This window comes from Diplotaxodon limnothrissa, linkage group LG6, assembly GCF_057381915.1.
Source record: "Diplotaxodon limnothrissa isolate DT_005_m linkage group LG6, D_limnothrissa_male_GT1.1, whole genome shotgun sequence".
NCBI lineage: Eukaryota > Metazoa > Chordata > Actinopteri > Cichliformes > Cichlidae > Diplotaxodon > Diplotaxodon limnothrissa.
This window is the reverse complement of record NC_140601.1, coordinates 21,746,076-21,771,331: the sequence shown is the minus strand read 5'-3', so window position 1 is coordinate 21,771,331 and position 25,256 is coordinate 21,746,076. Positions and strand designations below refer to the sequence as shown.

General features: G+C 39.5%; 1 protein-coding gene across 1 annotated transcript in view; it reads right to left on the bottom strand.

Annotated features, from left to right (window-relative positions):
* Positions 1 to 3,125: 3,125 nt before the first annotated feature.
* Positions 3,126 to 25,256, bottom strand: part of tacr3a (tachykinin receptor 3a) — a 34,798-nt gene continuing 12,667 nt past the window's right edge. Inside the window, exons 4-5 of the mRNA XM_085356960.1 lie at positions 10,145 to 10,341; positions 3,126 to 3,463 (exon numbers count right to left, since the gene is read on the bottom strand). Of these exons, the coding sequence (XP_085213086.1) occupies positions 3,130 to 3,463; positions 10,145 to 10,341 (531 nt within the window). The 3' untranslated portion in view covers positions 3,126 to 3,129. The remainder of the gene's footprint in view (positions 3,464 to 10,144; positions 10,342 to 25,256) is intronic.

Below are 25,256 nucleotides of genomic sequence, written 5' to 3'. Positions count from 1 at the left end.
GAGAGATACCACCACAGACAAAAAAAGTATCAGCTGTCTGATGAGTTTAACTCACTTTTCATGTAGACAGGTTTTTCTTTTTACTTGACTGCTGATCGTCGCATCAAATGCTGCAGCCGAAATACTGAAGACTAAGTAACAAGAAAGAAATAATCAAGGAAAGTTATCTCAAATGTTCTGCTTTGATGACAAAACAACCGGAAGCTAAAAGCTCCTGCTAAGCACATAAATTTCAAAGCATTTTTTAGATTAGACAAGCCATGCGGTAATGATGCTTTGAGGCAGCAGAGAGATGAAACATATCCAAGCGGCACAGCTTGTAACTGAAAATTTTAGGGGATTGAGACAGCAGCAGATAGAATTTCATTTACTCATTCTCAAAACAGCTAAACACTATTAGCCAGCTCCCTGTGAAAACTCAATAAGCTACCTCAAAGCTGTTTTTTTGTCACCTTCAAGTTGCCTTAATACTGTTATTTTTTTTCCCCTTTAGCCAAACTCATACAGACTTTACTACGCCCACAAGGCCTATCACATTTACTCCCCTGTGATATCTGTCATGAAGGCAGTTTGTAGACCCATTTATAGGTTTATATCATTTTGAAAAATTGCATCAACAGCTTTGAATGGTCCCCTTGAGAGATAGAAGGCAGATGAGTACCTGGCACTGAACCCCCTTTCCCCCCCACTGTAATAAATTTGTCTGGTTTGTTAAACACTTCTATATAACAAGACAGAGGACACAACACACACTGGCTGTTTATTAAAGTTGAATTTAATGTTAAAATCTGTAACATTGTGCTGTCGATTTTTCCTTTCATAGGGACTGATCTTTGCACTGGATTTCACCATCAGACAGAAGCTGCTAAACCACAAAATAGATGTGAATTATTGTTTAGTAGCTGCAGGCACCAAAACTGACATAATGACAGAGAGTAGAATTAAGGTCTGTGCTGTGCAGCGATTATGTCTGCAGAGAGTAATGTTTAGCATTACACATGCATACATCAAATATAGTTTGACGTGTTTTTTAATCTCTGATTGCCAGCAAGTACATTGTTTCTCGTTTATTTTTTGTGCACTTCTCAAAACTGAGTAAGCTAATTTTTTACAAAAGGACATGTTTAAATTATTGAAACACTCGGGCTTACGTCAACACAGAAATTCATCACAATAATGAAAAGATAACGCAAGATGAGTAATAAAGCGCAAACAATCTTGTAACTGCAAAATCAAATGTTGCAATGTACTGTATGTGGCAAAGCAAACTGCACAAAACATTATTCTTGGATGCAGCACAGCACAGTAATAATCTTTTGTATAAACGAACAGTAATACTGAAAAGTTTTCTGGCTATCTTTTGTAGTGTTTTTTTTTTTTTTTTTTACATTTAACGTCTTTTTAAAAATTGCAATAAGTCACAGCTACATTTCATCATAAGCATATTCTGTCACTTGTAAACACTCATAATGCGACGAAGAAGATCAATATACAATAAAGCTACAACCAAATATATTAGTACTCACAGAGCAGAGCAATGAGAAATCTTTTGGAGGCCTTTATATAAGAAATGTGATATCGAATTAGAAAGTTATTCATTCTCATATTAACAAATTACTTGACATTTACCAGGAATAATAATTAAGTGTTTAAAATATAGTATACTGCTTTTACACCAAGAAGAAAGAAAGAGACCCATGCTGAAAGAAACTTTAAAGACACAACAAACAATTTAGTCACCGCTGAACAGAGAGAGGCACACACCGTGCTGTACATTCAAACAAACACATTATTTACACACAGAAACAGCAAAATACTTTGATTAATACGTCTCAATATTTAACCAACCTCAATAAAAATGATTGGACAACTTAAAAATGCAAAACACTAAAATGCACAGCATATATGTTTTCACATTCTTTGAAAATACTTTCATGAGTCTATTAACATTCAAATCTCTTTAGGATAATTAAGAACATTTGTGTTGTGTTTGTATGGCTGTACCTTCTGGTTGATTTACAAAAAAAAAAAAGTTGGTTTTTTTTTTCTATACTATGTGACAGCTGAATATCTGTTCGCTATGTGTTAATCAACATGGAATATAAATGACAAAATACCAAAACTGTATTTAGCTTTGATCACAAAATCTTTTTTTTTTATTCCAAAGCTCGGTATGTTCAATAGGAAACCAAAACTATGATTATGCTTGATTACCAAAACAAGTGACAAATCTAATCTCTTAACAGCAAAATCTATGAATAGACCAAAAATATGAAAATTTTCATGTCTGAGACTTGATGAATGCTGAGTCATTGAGGATCTGCCACAGTATGCTTCCACTGTAAACTGTAAATTCAACACAACAGAGGTTGACGTACTGCCTGGTGCCATCTCAGCACTTGATGTTCACACAAGCAACAATTTCCATGCAACACAGGGAAACAGCGTTAAAACAGCAGTGGCACCGGTAGCGGAACAACGCTATCCTTATATATTGCACGTCACCATGCAACTTCCTGTATTGTTTTCCTTTCACTTGACTGAAAAATATAAATAAAACAATGACGCCCTAGCTCCTAGATGGCTAGTTTGCGTTCAGTAAGCTCATTGAGCTGCCTGTTTATTGACATGGTGGAAATGAACTGGATTTCTCCTCTGGCTTATTGTAGGTCACCAGGAAACAGTTGCATAACCAAGAGTTACACACAGAGCCATGTAGTGCTAGAAAGAATTCCATCAGCAGCTGTTCCGCTGGTGACTCTCTGCAGCCACTCGTTCATGGCTTCTCCTGAAGCCATTAACGCCCATCCTTTGTGAAGTTCACAGCTGTTATGGGGTGAAATAAAAAACAGGCTTTTGATCTGATCTCCATCAGAACTGAATAATTTTATCATCAACTGAATGAGCTGTAGGACAGATGGCTGTGTTTAAATGCTTCTTACAGTGATTTGTATCAAAGGGTGAACTTGAATGAACAAGAGTTAAACTTTTTGCTCTCAGTATTTCTATTTCTAAGCTAACCAAGCACCGTGCGCACTTTTTTGTACATCTGCGGTGTAAGAATGCATGCGTATAAAGCTTTACACATGGAAATGTTTTGTGTACACACACATCTGGAAATGCTCATGTTCAAGGGAATTCTTCAGGCTGAGCGCTGGGAGCGCTTCCATTTTGTGTTTTCACAGCGGTGTCGCTGCAACCAGCAATCTCTGTGTGCCGAGAAGTGACGTAGCTTCTCTTCCTACCAGGCAGGGAATGCTTCCTTCCGGTGCCACCTACAGCGCTGCCATCACCTTCAGCAGGGTCATAAACTACCACCATGGTGTTATCCATCCGTGTCAGTGTGTACATACTGCTCTGGCGTGTTTGGGTTAGCCGTGTAGAGCGTAGTTCCAGCTCGTCGTAGCTGGACACCTTAATAAAAGGGCACCAACGAAATGCTTGCTTGAAGCCTGCTCGAAACCTGTTGTAGTGAGAGAAAAACACATGACAAAAAAATGAGTTCATTTGTCATTTAATTGGCCTTTATTTCTGTTAAATCTTGCATAATTTCTTCTAATTGAAAAAGCAAGTGTTCCCCTCCTTGGCTTGTAAATGAACCACCGTATGAGGTGAGGAAGGCATACAGCAAACTGCTTTCTGTATCACTTGGTTATTGTTGTTCTCATAAGCCAATTTGTGTCTCTGTGTTTTGAATGTTCTATTCTCAGTGACCATGGTGGCAGGCTGGTCTGCAATGCATGAAGGAAATTGTTTTTCTGCATAGTGAGGTGCAGAACAGCTGGCTCTGTATCATCCACTCATCCATCCATCTGGAGAATGCTATCACTCTCTGAAGTCATCAAAACCTTTTATAGAAATGCCTTTTTGGTCTATTTTTCATTTTTGAATTCATCTTTGGCAGAGTGGTGGCACCGTTGAGACAACTGTTTCTGTTTCTGGCACTTGAAAGTATCTCCACTTTTGACTGGGAGAAACTAGTATCAGCATCAGTATATGTGCTGTGCAGATTTAAATACCCTGTCATTTGAGTGGTAGGGCTTGTGGAGACAGCTGCTCCAAAGAGCCTCTGAGAAAACTACCAAGAAGGTCATTTTTCTCCTTGGTGAAGAGAGTAATGAGGCCACTGAATTTGTACCTGAGAACTATAACTGTCCCAAGCCTGGACTGAGTGGTGGTAACACAAACATCCTCTAGTCCAACCCTCAGGTACCCAATGACCTATCACTTGCCGAAGCTGCTCTTGAGGCCTGTGGCCACGACTCAATGTGGCCACAAGTGGATCATGGTCATCAGTGATGAGAAGATCCGACAAACACATCATCACCCACCAATCTACACTGATGAGTTGCTTGCCCCAAGTTATGTGTCTAGAATGCCAAGGCTCACACTGGGTAAATGCAGGACAAGGTTGTCTGAGAGGCCAGTCAGTGTTGAAGCACCTTAGGACAGTGTCTGCAGTTGGCTTAAGATTCAAGGGCAATTCTGATGAGTTTCAAGACACATATTATGAGTACACTCTGTATCTTATCGACACAGACACAGGGTCATGTCTTCATTTTCACCTTTGCCTTTAGTGGGAAGTGAAGTGGTGTCTGTCATTATTAGTAGGGATGCTAGATGTGAAGCTGCAACGTAGTTGTCTGTTCTGCATTGTTGACCAAGTGTGGCTAGCATAGCAAATGTTATTTTGGAGGTAGCATTCCCCCAGGCAATAGTATTGCAACTGATATATTACTACTGAAACACAGCTACTTGAGTTAGCTAACAGTTAAGCATTAGCTGACTTCTTTATGATTCATTTTTCATTCATTCATTCATTTATTTATTCATTTTCAGGCACAACAAATACCTCTATTGAACATAAAATACACAAAACAAAAAACAAAACTTGCCTGAAAAAGGAGTGGGACGAAGAAAACTTATTAAATCCCACCCCTATACTCACTCATCAACAAAAAAAAACAATAAACTTCCCGCAGCTACGCCCATCATTGCATACAGACCCATCAACAGCCCCGGGCAGATACAAGCATCTAAGCGGCAGCTCGCAACCAACAATTAGAGCCTTCATAACTGAATACAGAATATATAAATTATAAATTGCATTACCACAGGTAACAGGCAGTAATAACTACAAGTAACAGACACACATACATATACATACATATATATCTACACACACAAGTACATATATGTACATACATACGCACACTTTATTTTTTATTTTTTATTTTGGAATCCATACCAGCAATGGTAAGAGGACAGACATTACAGAGCACACTAAAACCCATCATTGAGTATACTGTGACCAGACCAACTGTTTGTAGAGAAATTTAAATCTATGAATATTTTTGCATTGTTTCAATTGTAAACTCAGACTGTTCCAGATTTTCACACCACATACAGACACACAAAAGCCTTTACGGGTTGTTCGAGTTCTGGGTAATTTGAATTCTCCAAAGCCTCTCACATTATAAACCTTTTCTCGAATTTCAAATCTAGTTTGTAAATTTGCCGGTAAAAGTTTAGTAAAAGCTTTATACAAAATTATGGATGTATTGTAATTAACCAGATCCTGGAATTTAAGTAACTTTGCCTGAAGAAAGAATTTGTGAGTATGATCTAGATAACCAGCCTTGTGAATAATACGCAGTGCTCGTTTCTGTACTGTGACTAATGGATTAGTTGTATTTTTATATGTATTTCCCCACACTTCCACACAATATGTAAGATATGGAAGAACCAGGGTACAGTACAGAGTACGAAGTGCATCTTTATCAAGGAATTGTTTCACTTTGTTCAAAACTGCGAGGCTTCTGGAAATTTTGGTTTTTATGTGTCTGACGTGGGGTTTCCATGAAATTTTGTTATCAATTATAACTCCCAAAAATTTGTTTTCACTCACATTATCAATTGGTACACCTTCAATGATAATTGGTAATTCTATATTATATTTTAAATTACCAAAAAACATTGCTTTAGTTTTATTTATATTTAATGATAATTTATTTATGTCCATCCATTTTTTTATTAATTTTAGCTCCCTGTTTACAGTCATTACAAGATCAGTATAATCATCGCTACTGAAAAATATGTTGGTGTCATCTGCGAACAGTATGAGTTTAAGTACTTGAGAAACATCAAAAATATCATTTATGTATACATTGAAAAGTTTTGGTCCCAACACTGACCCTTGGGGAACACCACATGTAATACCAAGTTTCTCTGAATGGTAATGCCCTATGCTAACATATTGTTCCCGACCTGTTAGGTAACTTTTTAACCAGTTACCAGCTTTCCCTCGAATACCATATCTTTCCAATTTATCCAGTAAAATTGAGTGATTGATTGTGTCGAAGGCCTTTTTGAGGTCAACAAAAATACCAACTGCATATTTATTTTTATCCAGTGTATCAGTAATTTCTTCTACTGCCTCAATTATCGCCATTGAAGTGGTTCTTTGCGTTCTGAAACCATACTGACCAACATTTATTATTTGATGTTTTTCAAGGAATTTTTCTAATCTTGAATTAAAAAGTTTTTCTAGAATTTTTGAGAATTGAGGCAGTAGAGAAATAGGCCTATAATTGGTAAAACTGTGTTTGTCATTACTTTTATATAGTGGTATTACTTTCGCAATTTTCATTTTTTTTGGAAAACAACCGGACTGAAATGATAAATTACAGATATATGTTAAGGGACTAGCAATATTCAGAATAACCTGTTTAACTACAGACATATTTATGTCATGATAATCCATTGAAGACTTACTTTTACATTTTAATGTGATATTTATTACTTCTTGCTCATTTGTAGCTGAGAGGAACAGTGAAAAGGGATTTGATTTTATATTACTGATATTTTCATTTTTATGACACGGGATGTCCGCTGCTAGTTCTGGGCCAACATTTATGAAGAATTTATTGAACCCATCGACAATATTACTCATGTTGTGATTTTCACCATTTGCATCAGTAAAATATTCAGGATATGATGTTCCAGAAGATCCTTGTTTAATTAAGTTGTTTAACACATCCCAAGTTCCTTTTATATTGTTTTTATTTTCATATAATCTTCTTCTATAATAAAGTTGTTTGCTCGTTCTTATAATATCAGTCAATTTATTTCTATATGCTTTATATCTTTGTTCCACTTCTTTTGTTTTTACTTTGATAAACTGTTTATACAGATTGTTTTTCTTTTTGCAAGCATTAATAATTCCTTTTGTGAGCCAAGGACTTTTTATCTTTTTTTTCTTTGTCATGTGTTCGTTTACAGGACAATGTTTATTGTACCACATAGTAAAAATATCTAGAAAATTATCATAAGCCTTGTCCACATCTGACTCTTCATACACCGAACTCCAATCTTGTTGTGCTAAATCGAAATTGAAGGCATGAATTGCTTCTTCATTTATTGTTCGCTTTGCTATCATGATCTTGGTATCTATTTTTTTTAAATCACAGTCACACAAAGTAAAAACTGGTAAGTGGTCAGTTATATCACAGACAAGCAGACCACTATTAATTTGGAAATCCATGACATTAGTAAAAATGTTGTCAATAATAGTGGCGCTATGTGATGTTATTCTGCTTGGCTTTGTTATTGTTGGATATAGTGATAAGCTGTACATCGTGTCAGTAAAGTCATCAATGGCTTTTAACCTTGTTGGGTTTAGCAAATCAATATTAAAGTCACCACAGATAAATAGTAATTTTTGGTTCACCGAAGCAAACGTTTTTTCTATCCATTCATTAAAAGTGTCAATACTTGAACTGGGTGTCCGATATATGCAACTTATTATAACATTTCTCTTTTTTTCATTCATAATCTCAATAGTCAAACATTCCAAAATTCCATCAATAGCCATAGACATAGTTGTTACAACATTATATTTTATAGAGTTATAAACATATATAGCAACCCCGCCGCCCGCCTTATTTAATCTATTCATGTATTTTAAATCATATCCATTCAAACAAAAATCTATTCCTTTATCGACATTGAACCAAGTTTCAGTGATGGCTATAACACTAAAGGGGCGAGAAAATTGTTGCAAATAGTCCTTAATGAAATCAAAATTAGAGTACATACTTCTGCTGTTAAAGTGAATTAATGAGAGCTTCCCGTCTAGGTTAATTTCTTTTTCATATTGTTCCTGAGTGAAATAATTACAATTTTTAACAAAAGAAGAGAGAAAGTTACTTTCAGAATCTATTTCTGGATCTATTATATTATGCTCCTTATATTCACAATCTAGATCAATTACTTTCTGTTGAAGAACTAATTTCAACGTGTCCATGTCATTTCCTGGTGTAATTGATACATTGGTGTCAGTTATACTTGTCCAGATCCTCCATGTTCCTCACTATCAGTACTTTTGCCTCTTCTGGTGTCCCGTTTAGCTTAATGAAAATCTTACAGTTTGTTACCCATGTATGTTGTATTTTACCGTTCTTCTTCAGTTGCCTTGCCTTCCTCGCGATGTCTGCGTTTTTTCGTGTCAGATGCTCATTAATGAAAACGTCCGTGCCTTTCAGTTTGCGTCCTTGTTTCAGCAGTGCGACCTTGTTCTTCCGATTGACAAATCTCATAATGATGGCCGGCAGTCTGTCACTCCTCCTGGGCAGTGAGTGACATGCTTCTATGTGCTCCAGGTCCATCTCTATCCCCTTGCTTTGGAGGAAGGACGCCACCTGTTGCTCTACCGAGCGGGTCTCCTCGTCGCTGGGCTCCCCGACGTTCCCGGCCACCGCGCGCTCGTACGCGCGCGCGGCTTGATTTTAATACCGCTGATGACCACGTCGTTCGTACGGGTGTACTGCTCCAGCTCATCCACCCGCCGCTCGAGATCCATGATCCGTCTGTCCTTCTCGGCATTTTGGAGGCGTAGCTGTTTTACCTCCTCCAGAAGCCCCAGAAGCAGCTCCTGCTGTGCCCTGACTGCGGCCACGTCTCCGCACAGCGCTCCGAGGGAGGTTTTAATGTCCTCAACCTCCTCTGGTGTTGGGCCTTTCTTGGGTGGCATACTGAAGCGAGAGCACGAGGCGGCCACCACGAGGGACCCGGAAGCGGAATTTCTGATGATGGCGCCTGGCTAGGCCTGCTGGCTGATGGTGGAGCCTGGCTGTGGCCTGCTGGCTGATGGTGGAGCCTGGCTGGGTCTGCTGGCTGTGGCCTGCTGGCTGATGGTGGAGCCTGGCTGTGGCCTGCTGGCTGATGGTGGAGCCTGGCTGGGTCTGCTGGATGTGGCCTGCTGGCTGATGGTGGAGCCTGGCTGTGGCCTACTGGCTGATGGTGGAGCCTGGCTGTGGCCTGCTGGCTGATGGTGGAGCCTGGCTGTGGCCTGCTGAGCCTGGCTGTGGCCTGCTGGCTGATGGTGGAGCCTGGCTGTGGCCTGCTGGCTGATGGTGGAGCCTGGCTGGGTCTGCTGGCTGTGGCCTGCTGGCTGATGGTGGAGCCTGGCTGTGGCCTGCTGGCTGATGGTGGAGCCTGGCTGGGTCTGCTGGCTGTGGCCTGCTGGCTGATGGTGGAGCCTGGAAGCGATGCTTTTTTAACGCAAACTCCTCGTTTGCTCCCATTTGATCTGGAAATTGTTTCGCACCAGTCCAGCAGAGGGCGCCTGCTCCAAAATACCGGAAGTGATTGGATGATAAGTAGCTTATGATACTTCTTGGATAGAGAAGCTTACTTTGCACAGCTAACATTAGATAACACTGTAGGCCTTCCTAGTCATCATACAAATGCACTGAGGGAATGACAATCCCTTAACTGCTTTCATCTCAATATAAACAACAATCATTATGGGCGCCGGTTTAGCTCAGTCGGATGAGCAGGTGACCATATGCCGCGTGCCTTAAAGCGGCCACCCCGAGTTTGAGTCCGACCCGTGGCCTCTTGCTGCATGCCTTCCCCTCTGTCTTTCCCTCCGCTTTCCTGTCAGTCTTCGCTGTGTCTATCCAATAAAGCCAATAAAGTTAAAATGCCAAAAAATATATTGAAAAATCAAATCATTATGTAATACAGGTGTAAAAGACCTTGAATGAATTCCCTCATGCATCAGGTGCCTTTGCAAAATTAGTTGCACATTTGTTGTCTCGTTAAGTAGCAATGCTAAATTAGCAACACTGTTGTTACCCACCTGCTGTTGAGGCAGCAGTAGATGATGGGGTTGTACATAGTGGAACTCATTGCAAGCCACATGATCGACAGGTATACCTGCTGGATGTACTTCCATTTGCTCAGAAACTTGTTGAGACCTGTTGCAATGAAGTAAACATGGTATGGCAGCCAGCAGAGGGCAAACGTCACCACTACAACAATCATCATCTTAACCACCTGAAACAGAGAGAGTGCAAAATGATGAAAAGCATAGATAAATGACAATCATTTGAAAGAAGAATACGGTGCACATAACTTCAGTCCAAAAGCAGGCAAATTATACTTTTATTACTGTAATGCTGTAATAGGACTATCACACAAATACGTGAAACACCAAATAATTAGTACCAAAAATAACTCTTCTGCCAACTCTGTTATGGGAAAAGAGATGCTAAAATTAACGTTAAATGTCCCTGGATCAGACTGAGGCAATAACAATTCCTTAATTGGCCTTACTTCTGCTTTTTATACATGGAAATGGAGTAATGCTAATAATAATAATAACAATGATAATGTAATTCAGAATTTTTTCAACTGAAACATTTCATAAAATCATTTTGAATTGAATGACATTTGAAGAAAATCTGGAGAAATCTGTCATGAAGATCATTACATGGACTCAAGAACACTGTCTGTGAGTCTGTGGTCAAACAAATCATAATTTTCTTCTTCTTCTTTTTTGAAAAATAGACTCTGCATCCTCCAGACTAAAAACAAGAGACTCGTTATGACCATTCAGTTCAAAAGTCGTAATGGAATTGACGGCTTAATAGGCACCATCAATGCTGAGAGGTATTTATAGGTTTCAGAATAACAGCACAACTTCATAGAAGAACAGTCCAGGTGCTGAACTGCCTTGCCTGCAGTTCAATTCTTTCACAAACTGAAAACATTTGGAGCATCACAAAAATTTAAACAAATGAGAAAGAAGACCCAGGACCACTGAGCATCTAGGATTCTGTATCAGTCAAGTGTTTTAGCATGTTTATATTTCCCCCAGCATTCCAGTTTTTCTTTTCTCTTTTCTCTATCTCTGTTTTGTTGATGTGTTACTTCCCTTGCCTTCCTTGTTTCTACTTCCTGTTTTATTTTGGTAATTGCGCTTCTTTGTGTGTTTGTCCTGTCTTTTTTCCAGATAACTTCAGATCATTGAGCTATTGTTTTTGTTTTGTTTTTTCATTTTACCTAAAGCTTCGGTATGAATGCACTGTTTTATCTTTTGTAAGTTTATTAAATTCCCTTTGTTAACTGCATGCCTTTCCACTTTTGCGACATCCTGCATTTGGAACCATTTAAGAATTGAATCAAACCATATCAATATGCCCATTTTAAACACGCTACATTTATTGAAAAATAAAGGTTAATAAAAATCAAGTCAGAGGAAAACCTACTTTTTTGCCTGACTGATGGCAGTTCAGGCAATTCTGAACTGCAGTGGATTGTATCTGGGTGGTTACCAGGAACAAAATCTCCAATACTTTGTTTCTCCAGAGAGAGGCTAGAGAGGCACCATGAGCAGAAAGCTTTGCAGATACAAAACAGACATGTCTGAGTCCTCCCTGAAATCTAAACAAAGTCTTGGAACCCTTTGTTTTGAGTATATGTTTTAAAAAGAAGTTTATGGCATAATACAAACTATGTGGTAAACCTTACTAGGTGGCTGCTGAACAGGGTTGAAACACTTAGTTGCTGTTTTATTTAATGACAGTGTCTACATTAAATGAAGGATGATACCCAAAAGATATAATACAACTTAAACAAGTCAAAAGACCAATAAAAGACCAGGAACGCCTTGTGTGTGTAAGTATAAATGTTTCCATTGCATGTACAATGATCTGTAGCAAAAGAATCCTCCAGCGGTGTAATTTATGGGGAAAAGCTGAGGGGAAGGTTTTGACTCCAAAGTTTATTTTACACTAGATTATTTGTAGGACCTCTCTACATTTATAAAAGGCTGGACATTTTGTTTGTGTGTCACAGAGCCTTGAAAGGATGACAGAAGATAAAAGAGCAAGACATAGTGGCAACCATTGCTTGTATCCATTTTGATTTCGAAGGTGTTAACTGATGGTAACTACTACCATTTATATCTTATGGTCTATGCTGTTATTTATTTATTATTCTTGTCCATCTTTTAGTTGTGTTTGACTTTCTTGCATTGCCTATGGAGCCAATTTTCAAACCTATTTTCTTCCTTTAAAGATCTTTAAAACATACAGTCTTTTAGAATCATTGTCAATCTCTCTGTGTTTACCAGCATGCCTTCTGCCCCTCATCTCGAACTGGTTTGAGTTGGCAGATGGGTGCCCCTTCCTGAGCCTGGTTTTGTCAGAGATTTCTTCCTGTTAAAAGGAAGTTTTTCCTTGTCACTGTCTCCAACTTCTTGCTCACAGGAGGTCATGTGATCGTTGAGGTTTTCCCTGTATCATTTTAGGATCTTTACTTTACAATATAAAACACCTTGAGGTGGCTGCATTTGTGATTTGGTGTTATATTAATTATATATATGAAGTAATTCACTTGAACTCGATTGAGCTGAATTGAAATGCTTTCAGTGAACACTACAGGAACAGCTGTTAAAAATCTTGCTGCACTTTTTGATTTCTTGCAAATATACCTTGGAAGGCAAAGCCAAACAGGCACTTCCTCTTCAGGCTAAACATGCTCATAACTTAACAGAACGACAGACACATTTGCTAAATTCTCTTATTTTGTTTAAATGGTCCATATTTGGACGGCCAGAAAACGTAATCACACAAACTTAAATATTTACTTTAAGAAGTATGCTTTAAATAATAATAATGAACTATTATGTTAACAAACATAATATTAAAGGGGGAACAGAATATAAAGCATTTCTTTGAAGATTAGGTATCTGTACCATTGGGCATCAAACAAAAGTACAAAAAAGCACCTTTTTGGTAAATGAGTATAGGACAGAGTTTGTTTTTCAAGCTTTTACAGTAAAATGTAGTCCACAGTGGTCAACATTTTGTGTGCAGTAAAAATAACCCACAGTCCCTTCCTTATGCAACTATGGTCCATAAACAATATTAAAAAGGATATTCTGTGACGCACAAGAGACTGAAACAAATAATGGCTAGAGTGCAAAAGGTTTATTTCTACATACTCTACCTTGGGTGTTTTGGAGGTTATTGAAAGGAAAGAGAATATATGGGGACAAAGGGCTTATTCTGTCTAGCAGTGTACTCAAATGAGCTTTGAATTCAAAGTGACATCAGACAATATTAGAATGAAAAATTGAGGACAAACAGGGGCTCATACCTAAAATCATATGCTTTGTAACAGTCATGTTAAATTTAAGTGAAATCCAGCGAAAACAATAAGTAAGATGTAACAACAATTATTTAAAACCGAGCTCACAGTATTGGCAGTAATTTAGCACCAGGCTACTTATAAAGGCAGCAACTGCAAGAGTAAAGTATTCAGTCTAATATTCAAGCAAGCACTTTGACAAGAGTGGGAAGGAAAAACTCCCTTTTAACAGAAAGGAACTGCTGGCAGAACTAGGATCAGGGAGGAGCATTTGGGGTGAGGGGAGGAAGACAAGACACATTTTCCTAAAGAAAAAAGGATTTCAGTCTAATACCAGTATTAAAAAAAATCATCTAAAACACACACACACACACACACACACACACACACACACACACACACACACACACACACACACACACACACACACACACACACACACACACAACATAAACAACAACAAAAAACAAACAAACACACTTAGCACTATGAGAAATTAGAGGCAGTAGTTCCATATTATTGTGTTCTACGTGCTTGGTTTGATCCCAGGAGGAGACACAAATCCATCTGCACTGGAGGCCTACACTACGAAGCAGCATTTCATCTTATCCAGGTGACTCTTGGGATTAATCCTGGGGCTTCTGTAACATGAAGGTGGCTTACCTCGCCATGTACATGGATATGTAATTTATGCTTGGAACAGGTTAAGTTCCAGATTAAAGATATTTTTAACCCTACAAAAAAAAGAAAGAAAGAAATACAGTTTTGTTATTCTACTGTACAAGCAGTGACATTCAACTATTTGTACTTGTGGACTTTGTATCACAGGTAGACTAAGCCTTTGAATTCTGTCTTTGTATTTATTCTTTACTCCCTCTCAGATCATTAAATAGCAGTATAAGTAACCTTAAATTTTTGTCCCCCCAGCCTCTGCTTTTTGCTGTCTTGGCTCAACACTGAGGCGTGCCCATGCCATCTCAGAGACATGATCTCACCAGCATGTCTTGGAAATGCCTGAATGAGTCATTCTATATACAGTTGTGGTCAAAAGTTTACATACACTTGTAAAGAATATAATATAATGGCTCTACCGAGTGTCCCGTTATTTCTAAAACTCTAATTTTTCTCTGATAGAGTGATTGGAACAGATACTTCTTTGTCACAAAAAACATTCATGAAGTTTGGTTCTTTTATGACTTTATTATGGGTTAACAGAAAAAAGTGATCACATCTGCTGGGTCAAAAATATACATACAGCAGTGCTAATATTTGGTTACATGTCCCTTAGCCATTTTCACTTCAATTAGGCGCTTTTGGTAGCCATCCACAAGCTTCTGGTTGAATCTTTGACCACTCCTCTTGACAGAATTAGTGCAGTTCAGTTAAATTTTATGGCTTTCTGACATGGACTTGTTTCTTCAGCATTGTCCACATGTTTTCAATGGGGTTTAAGTCAGGACTTTGGGAAGGCCATTCTAAAACCCTTATTCTAGCCTGACTTAGCCATTCCTTTACCACTTTTGATGTGTGTTTGGGATCATTGTCCTGTTGGAACACCCAACTGTGCCCAAGACCCAACCTTCGTGCTGATGATTTTAGGTTATGTTGAAGAATGTGAAGGTAATCCTCCTTCTTCATTGTCCCATTTACTCTCTGTAAAGCACCAGTTCCATTGGCAGCAAAACAGCCCCACAGCATAATACTCCCACCACCATGCTTGATTGTAGGCATGGTGTTCTTGGGGTTAAAGGCCTCACCTTTTCTCCTCCAAACATATCGCTGGGCATTGTGGCCAAAAAGCTCGATTTTTGTTTCGTCTGACCACAGAACTTTCCTCCAGAAGGTCTTATCTTTGTCCATGTGATCAGCAGCAAACTTCAGTCGAGCCTTAAGGTGCCGCTTTTGGAACTAGGGCTTCCTTCTTGCACGGCAGCCTCTCAGTCCATGGAGATGCAAAACACGTATGACTGTGGACAATAACACCTGTGTTCCAGCAGCTTCTAATTCTTGGCAGATCTGCTTTTTGGTGATTCTTGGTTGACTCTTCACCCTCCTGACCAATTTTCTCTCAGCAGCAGGTGATAGCTTGCGTTTTCTTCCTGATCTTGGCAGTGACGAAACAGTGCCATGCACTTTATACTTACAAACAATTGTTTGCACTGTTGCTCTTGGGACATGCAGCTGCTTTGAAATGGCCCCAAGTGACTTTCCTGACTTGTTCAAGTTAATAATTCGCTTTTTCAGATCCATGCTAAGCTCCTTTGACTTTCCCATTGTAGCGTTTGTGGGCGTTTGTATCCAATGAGCCCTATTTAACTGGCCTAAGAGAAGTCAGCAGCTGTAGTCACTCATAATCACTCACAAGAAGTTAAGAGGCCATGCTATGAAGCTCAGTTCACTGACAACTTTGTAAGTCACCAAAATTGCTAATTCATGTTGCTGTATGTATATTTTTGACCCAGCAAATGTGATCACTTTTTTCTGTTAACCCATAATAAAGTCATTAAAGAACCAAACTTCATGAATGTTTTTTGTGACAAAGAAGTATCTGTTCCAATCACTCTATCAGAGAAAAATCAGAGTTTTAGAAATAACGGGACACTCGGTAGAGCCATTATATTATATTCTTTACAAGTGTATGTAAACTTTTGACCACAACTGTAGATGCCTAAACCACCTGAAATGACTACTTTTGATCCGGAAGAGCGGCTGCTCATCTCTGCTCCTTAGTGACTGAGCCTCACCTTATCTCTCAGGGTGAGAACAGACACTCTTGAGAGGAATCTCATTTCCGCCACTTGTATCTGTGATTTCATTCTTTATATCACTATCCACAGCTTATGGCTGCACATCAGCCAGTAAATTGACAGCTTTGCTTTCATGCTCTGCTCTGCAGTCACCGTGACAAACAAGTCGCTCACCGACGAACTGAGGTGCTTGTTGTCAATCATCTGCTCAACACTTTCCGCACTTGTGATCAAGGCTCCTAAATACTTGAACTCCTCTTGACATCCAATCTAAAGCGCATATATATGTATTATTTTATATTAAATATATAGATAGATAGATATAGCCTCTTAACAACTAACAGCTTATTGCAGTAAATCTACCCCATGCAAAACATAATTGAGAAATGTGTGTGAAAGACTGAGTGAATTCAGTTCAATTTAAAGAAAATTGTTTTTATGGGTACGATCATTTTCCTTTAACAGCAGGGTAGCAGGAAGGCAGATGACAAAACATAGGAAAAATCTAAGGAAAATCATAATATGATTTAATCAGTGTCTAAGATTTGGACTCAACATATTTTCTCTGGTTTATCTTGAGAAAAGATACTAAATACTTTTGAGACAGCTACAAAAGACAGTCTGACACCTGCAGTTACTATCCTGTAGGGCCCTTTTGTCTGAAGAGCCCAGTGCAACACTCAAGTCATCAAATCCTCATGGTCAGGACCTTGATTGGTTGATGCTGGCTTCAAAAGCCCCCTCACTGTGCTAATGAAGAAAATCAGCGTTTGATAATGGGAAGACTGCATTTTAACCCATATCTTGATCTTTTACTAACGCGATTCAATAGCGTTTTCTTCTACAACTAACCAAAACTGCTAATTATTGCTAACAGGAGCTAGCCTTCGCTGGACAAAAATACTTTTCTTTTTAATCATAGTTAAGACTTTTTGTCCAGTGATTTTCCCAACTTAACCTAACCTAACCTCAGTAAAATGCTATTCTAGATTATTTCCAAACACACTAAGAGTGCAGAATAGTACTCCTCTATATTGAAATGAACCAACTGAGGTGGTTTCAACATTTACCTCGGATGCCTCCTAGGCAATGTGCTTTGGTCTAACTGAAGGAGGCCCTGGGGAAGACATGAGTGGACATGGAGTGGTTATATCTGTTGGTTGGTTTGGGAATATCTCAGATTTCCCAGGAACACCAGAGTAGAACGGAACCGGCTGTTCAAACCCCCCCAAGGCTGCCCGCTGGAATCGCAATGGAACGAGGCGCAACCTCTCACAACGAACGTAATATGGTCAACACCTTGGAGATGCTTACAGCTGCTGTGAAGGCTCAAAACAACACCATTGAGCGTATGGGGGGATACATCAGAGAGAGGCCTGCTCAAAATGAGACCCTTGAGCGACAGTTGGAAGACATCGCGGAACGGATCACTGCAGTTGTGAGGTCTCAGAATCAAAAGAATGACAACACCATGGAACAGAAGTTTGATACCATCATGGGGAGGCTCGCGACTCTCCAACGGAAGATTGAGAGACCAGCGTCGGAGTGTTAAAGAGCAGCCTGAAAATTCTCCTGGGCTGCTCGCATGGAAATTAACAAAATCAACATGAACATTGCGGATCCCCATCACGGCGCCAGCTGCAGGCCCAAGGCTGGAGCCGAACAATCACTCCCTGATAACGACTGTGCTACGGCTATTCTTCCCATCCCATGCAAGGACACCTGGATTGGCTGGAGGACTGTTTACTTAGCCTGATAGGCCGAAGGACACTGTCTCAGCTGAACTATGGACACGCACACACATACACTTACACTGATAGGCACTCACTCATCCCCCCTCCCTTTCCAACGCCTTCAATGCTTGTTTACACGGCGGGTCTGTGTGCCACGCTGGAATGGTAGCGCTGTGCAGGGCGGCTGCTGTGTTCGCTTCGGATTACTCCTCACCCCCCACCCACCCCTGTGGCTTGTCATGTCTTCACAATGTTGTGCTGTGGACATTTATGTGCTTTTTTTGTGCAGAGGAGGTTTTTTGTTTCCTGTTCTCATGCTGTCCCATGGAAGCATAGCATGAGTAGGGGTCTCTTTTTTTCCTCTTGTACTTTCCCCATTGTAGTGTACATTTCAATGTTTTTTCTCTGATTCTACCAATCTCCGACCTGTATCCCCATGTAATGTTTGTGCTATATGTGTAAGGTCGGGGGGGGGGGTCCCATTTCACTGCAGGGCAACCTGCATGTGACGAATAAAGCTTTGATTGATTGATTGAGTAGGTTGTTGCAAGCCAGACGCAGATGAGCTGCAGAAGACGAATATCTGGATGGATGTAAAAGGAACCCAGTGTGTTCAAATATGACACTAAAGCCTTCTGACCAAACATGTGTTTGTCTAAGAGTAGAATCTCAAGTGTTTGTATTCAGTATTACATCTTAAAAACATTGTGTTAGTCAAGCCTAAATTGGCGTACAGTAGCATTCCTGTGAAACCTTTAAGCTATTTTATATCAAGACATGTAAAAGGGACTAAATGAAAGTGGTCCTTTCTCACTGAATATTACATTACATGCTGTATTGCAGGCGTGTACTTGGTCCCCTGTTGGTGTGAAGCTTGTAGAGGAAGAAAAGCACAAAAATATGTTGCTTGCAATGTGGAAATCAGCCTGAGGAGCACAGAGTGGGAATCAAATGTAGCACACAGTCCAGCACCAACATTCAATTCATATATATTTATATCACATATATAGGTTATATACATAATTTAACTGCAAAAACAAAATTAAGCCAAAGTGAACATACTAACTGAACCTTTCTTTAAAAATCTCCATTACCACAATATTTCACATCTAAATAAAATGAAAAGTGGGAAATGTGCAAAAAAAAATGGGACATTTTGATTTAATGCTCAGTTCCTTTTGAAAAACCCCAAAAAGTAATAAAGCTAGTGAGATATGAATAATTTAGAGTTAGACCGTAAACCACCAAAACAGTCTTGGGGTTTGCCCTAACACTGGACTTCATTAAGCTAGTAAATAACCACACATTACTGAGCATGAAACTAAAATGAGTTATGCTTCGTGTGGAACAGATATCGCCAAATAGTGAGTTTGAATAAAACACAATATTGATTAACTGATTAAGCAACAGAGAAACTCATTCAATAAAATGAAAAAATGAACGAGAAAATAATGATTACTAATGACCTAGAATGAAGTTTAGATATTAGCAGCTGTGAGAACTATTAGTATATAAACAGTAAAGCTTTAAAGCAACAATATTCATAGAATAATGTAATAATATATTTAATTACAATAATAATAATAAACGATATTTTGAGAGCAGACAAAATGTAGATAAAAGAAAGGGAGACTCAAGGTACCACAGGCACATGATTTGTGCCTGCAGTGAGGGCTTCAGCTGGAGTCCTTGTCAAGGTGTGAGGCCGATATTTAATTGCTGTTTTGATCAGTCACTGACGAGAAGAAAGAGTGTGACACACCTTAAGGTCAGCATGCACTCAAAAAAACAAAAAACAAAACAAAGCAGCAAAGTTATATGGTATTATTAATGACCTTTAATAAAGCTTTTGTAGCATAACCCTCCACACTGACTGATGCTTGTATGACTGTCTCTCTCAGGCCATGGATGAACCCAGATGGGATTAAAACATTTCATTATTGCTGATGTTAGTGTTACACTTGCACACGATACAGGTTAACACTGCTGTACTGAATATCTACAAATAACTCATCTTGTAATGTAATCCACACCGATCTTTACCTTCTCACGTATCATTCTCAAGACTCTACCAAGAAAGAAAAACTGAGCACAAACTACCTTAAAGGACTGCACAGCGGTCTTGCGACAGGTCACTAGTGTTTCATGTGTCAGACTGACATTTTCAATGCACAGCCCCAGGCATGAGCTTAAAATAGAGTACCCATGGTGCTGTGATTGCAGAAGAATGGATTAACTCAAAACAATGCAGCAGTGTGAATCCACTTTTCATCACAACGATGAGAAATGATGCACACAATCAAGATTTCTTTTATTGCTTTGTCTCATCTCGCAGACCTGTTGCACAGGAAATCTATTATTAGGATGAAAAATTACAAAACTGAGCTTAAATGTGTCTTTTTTATGATTGGTTCAAACAAACAAGACACTGTCAAATCATTTCTGTATTTATTAGGTATTTTTATTGCAGTTTGTTTCTCTGGTCCAGACTAAAATATACACTTGTATTTGACTTATGTGAGGTCCCCCTCAGGTTTTGCATGAAGCATAATTAATATTTGTTACACATTTCTTTCACTGAGTTTGGACATTAAGTTTCTAGATGATAGCATTAACATGTAGCTAAATTTTTAATATGTCAAAGCTTTACAGAGCTAATATTAGTAGATATACCTTGTCTTTAGTACTAAATAGCAGATCTTGCTGACCTAACAAACAAATTAGATTGTAAACATGGAAAAAAAAATCATACCTACAAACAACTTTCATATTAGCTTTGTCATTTATCATGTTAATTAGCATGCTGATTGGCGCTCAGGCAGAAGACCCACTGAAGGCAGTTTGGCATTAGAAAGATGTGAGCAAATCATGTCATGAGATGCTCCAGAAATGCGGTGAAAAAGAAAGACGTGATTCGGCAGTTCAAAGTATTAAGATTCATTCAAGCGAAGGTATAATGTTAAGTCTAATTGTTGAATGTCGCCATTGTGTTTCTTAAATTTGTACAGTCTTAGTTTAAGCAGTAGGATCAAAGCCATTCCTTTGATTCTGACCACCTCTCCAGCCACTCTGTGCTGGGGGAGGTTTTATTGTAGATACATCCTATCTGAAAGATCTGTTTCTTTTGATGTAAGCTTCCTGGGTTTATGACCCTTTGGTCAGCAGGAGGTCACACACACACACACACACACACACATCTGGGATGATTGACGTAAAGCCCTGGTGTTTTTGGCTTGCCACCAGGCCGGGAAGTTTGCGCCTGACCTCCCCTCGGGATGGATGACGATTGACGGGATCCAGAGGCTCTTCCCATGAACGTAAACAAACAGTGAGTACAGAAGGCCTTAGAGAGCGTCTCTATAACCGTGTGAATGAATGTGGGATCCTAGAAACGCGTCACCGTGATTCTGCGTGAAACGTTTGAGTCCCGGGGAGCGCTGGTCACGAGAGCGCACGTGGACCCAAAACAATAGAGAGCGGCTACGGGCTGTGCGTTAAACGTGAGTCCGGGAGCGCGCTAGCCGCGTGAGAGAGACGCAGGCTTCTCCGCCGTTTGGGGCGTAGAGAGTTCTCCGCCATTTGGGGCGTGGAGAGAACCTAGGTTCAGAGTCCGGAATCTCCGCCATTTGGGGCGTTGGAGAGTGTCCGAAGGTTGAATTCTCCGCCATATGGGGCGTTTGAGAGTTTTCAACAGAGAGCGCTAGCTGTGCGTGCAGACGCAAGCGATAGGCCTATGTTGTGTGTATGGCTGATTGGATGAATGTTTGAGATTAAACTGGCTGTTTGATTTGTCTTTTATTACTAAAGTTGAACCTGCCAATTGGGTTGTTACGATTTATCCCCCTGGCATGAAGAACACGTGTCATGATTTAAACAAGGCCTATCTTTCCTTTATTTTCTTTGATTTCTTTTATTTTCTTTCTTTTATTTTGTTACTTTCATGGTGCACTGAAAGTTTTGTTTGATGATCTCTGTTTGAGCAGATCTGCACGATTAGAATCGAAGCGTCGTCGAGAAAACTGTTGCAAAGTGAGCTTCCCCAAAATTAAAATGGGCTCTTATTTGGGACAATCAGGAAACAAATTCCTGTCCAAAAGGATTCAACGAGGAAATCCAGTCTAAATTATTTTTCTTTTTGAAATGACGTTGTTTTGCTGAGCGTGGAAACGAATGCGACGATAATTTCCACAATTAGCAAAAGAAGGAATCACTGAGTGAATGAGTAAGAATTTTAAAATAAATGGGGAACTGACTGACTGACAAAAGCTGACAAGACTGACTGACTTAACACCATTGTGTGAAGTTAACCCCCACCTGACAAAGGTGTGGATGTATCTCTGTGTGTGTCTCTGTTACAGGAGCAGAAAGATGATAGCAACATCTGAGGTTGCGTGATGGTTTAACCTTTTAAATGCCATTTTTATGTTTGTGAATCTATCAGAGGTGTGTTATTCATGGGCTTGTGGTACTCACAGAAGTTACTGTGAGAAAGTGTGTACACACCTGCGCAGCGCTAACATTTGCATTTTTTCTTACAGCATTGCAGTTTTTCATGTGATTTGATGATGTGGTTTTTAGCAGAACAACTGGTGGATGTTTGTTTCTTTATTTCAGGTTTTGTTTTCTTTAAGAGTGCATGTAGCATTCAGCAGAAGTGGACAAGTGACATGAGTAAAACAAATAAGAGATTACGATATTTATGGAATAGTTTATTATGGGCTCATTTGCTGGCCACTTTTGGACCCATAATAATATATGAGTGGAGTGACTTTGCTTAAGGGAAGTCACCGATTACATTAATGTTAACTGAGCACATGGGATGATCCATGTTTGAGGCGAATTATGGTAACAATAGTGATTTAATGATTTGAGAAAACCTGCACATGACACTTGTCTTGCTGATGCTGAATGCTTGTTACCCTTGTGATATACTTGTTTATAAGTGTGAAGTTTGATTTTACTTCCAGATCTTGTTTTCCAGGCCATGATGGTGAGTATGCAGGCTCCTGGTGGAGCCAGTTTTTAAGGCAGGGATCCAGGTTTGGTGAGTTGACGCATGAGAGTGTCCATGCGTCAAGAGGTGGGGTCCAGAAGTAACATTAAACAATGTTTTCTATTATTGTTGCAGTGATTTGTGTGATTAGCTGTTTATTTACAAGTATTAAACCTATGCAAGTGGTGCATCCATGTTCAGATGAGGCTTTGATGGCCTATAAGTGAAGTTCACTGATTATAATGTGGAATGACGTTGAGATGTTAAATAATTTGGAACAAATTATGGGAAAAAGTAGAAGTTTAATGAGTTTAGAATAAACCCGCAATGATACTTGTCTCTGTGATGCTGAATACTTTATTACTCTTATGATCTACAGTTGGTTGCAAATGTGAAGTTGTTTAAATTTAAGACTTTGTCTTCTGTGATACAGGAGCTGGGAGTTAAACAAGCTGAACATTTAAGTGCTGATTAATGTTCTTACACAGGGTTACAGCTTGGAGTGAAGCTGCTCCAAGGGACAAACCCTGGAGATTGTTTTAGGGAGACTGTGCAACACTCTTGTACATGTCTCATTGGGGAGTTGACACATGGCGAAAGCCGTGTGGCGAGAGGAGTGTCATTTTTTCAATTTGTAGATGTCATGAGGTGCCATGATGAGAAGGAGTGACTGAGAGGATCGCCCACAAAATGGAACCTGAGGGAGCGTGCCAAGCTCCAAAAAGTGACAGCGCAGAGGAGGTCCAGCGATGGACTTGTGGTTCTGTGAACAGCACAAATGCCAGGTGACTGTAAAATAACTAACAGCACTTTTTCCACAAGTGAAGCCAGTAACTTACTATCCTAAAAGATTAGCTCTAGTTGCTCGTGCTTTACCTCCATGCGTGAGACCAGTATGTGCAGCAGCTTAAGCTGTACAATGTTTCAATAGTTTATTTCACCCTTTGACACTGTTAGTTCCACACGAGGTAGATGTTTACTATTGCAGACTAAACTTACATTTCTGTCACCTACAAGACACTTGTCTTTAATGTTACTCTCACAACCACACATATTACCATAAAGTGGTGCAGAATTCTGAATCTGCCAAACCCTTTTTGCCAACGGAGGAGGGCACTTCTCATGAGAGTAGAGAGCGCGAGGAGAAGAAGTGTAAGCTGAGGGATGACTTAATAGATGTGCCACTCGTTGAGGAAAAGGTTTGGTTTGTTGATGATTTGAGTTTTACAACAGCAGAGGGACAGACTAGAACACGTTTTACTGTAGCAGACAGTGAGAGAGAGTTATCTATGTAGGACAACTAGCATGTTTCATATTTGCTTGAGCAGCAGAGATGCTAGCTTTAACGGAAGCGTGTGAAGCTGTAGAGAGACAATATACACTGATAGGTAGTATACATTTGCTACTGTACATTTCTTTGTAGTGCAGTGAGTGAGACGAGGTGTGACAACCTCTACAGGGAAACCTGCAGAACACACCAAACTCTTGCAAATTCTGCTGGATGCAGCGTTATTAACCAGTGGAATTGCCGTTTGTAAATGTGCAGCACACATGTGAGGGAAAGATCCAGTTGCATTAGGAAAAGTTTTTGCAGATAAGATCACAAAAGAAGCAGCTGTAGTTAAACATGGTGTTAACCTTTTATCAGTACAGCATCAGCAGACATGCAGGCCCACTCACCTACAGCAGGAAAACAGTTGTGACTTACAGAGGGAGCAAGCTTGCAGGATGATTTTTTATCTGTGTGATAAACCAGTACTGCCTAATAATTTGTATAAGACTGCTGCTATTTTGAGCCATTGGCTATACCATGTCTCAAACAGGAGGGAGATGAGCAGTCGTTATACTCACTCTAGGATTATTAAATACTTTTAAAAAAAACTTTTTTGCAGAGAGAACTAATGGAACAGTAAAGTTAAGATTTAGGAAGACAGGCAGGACATGGTTAGACTGTATAGAATAAGTACACGAGGATTACTCCAACAGAGAATGGTCTGACTCTTTGAGATTACACATGTTAGAGGATTTAGAGTTAGAGTTCCAGTCTTCTGTAGTGATGATAGAAAAGCAGAAGAGAGAACATATTAGCAGATTAGATGCTTGAAAATGTTTAAAAGTAAAGTAGTCATGAGAACAAATGATCTGCCAGATGATTCTGTTTCTTCGCAGGAGCAGAGCCTGAAGTCTGGAGATTGGATGATGATAAGGCCATGGAGAGGAAGTGCTGGTCCAGTCCACGATGGGAAGGTCCATATCGGATGCTGCTGACGACGACCACAGCAGTGAAGATTGCCGGAAGGAACACTTGGATATATCAAGCGCACTGCAAGAAGGTGACACGCA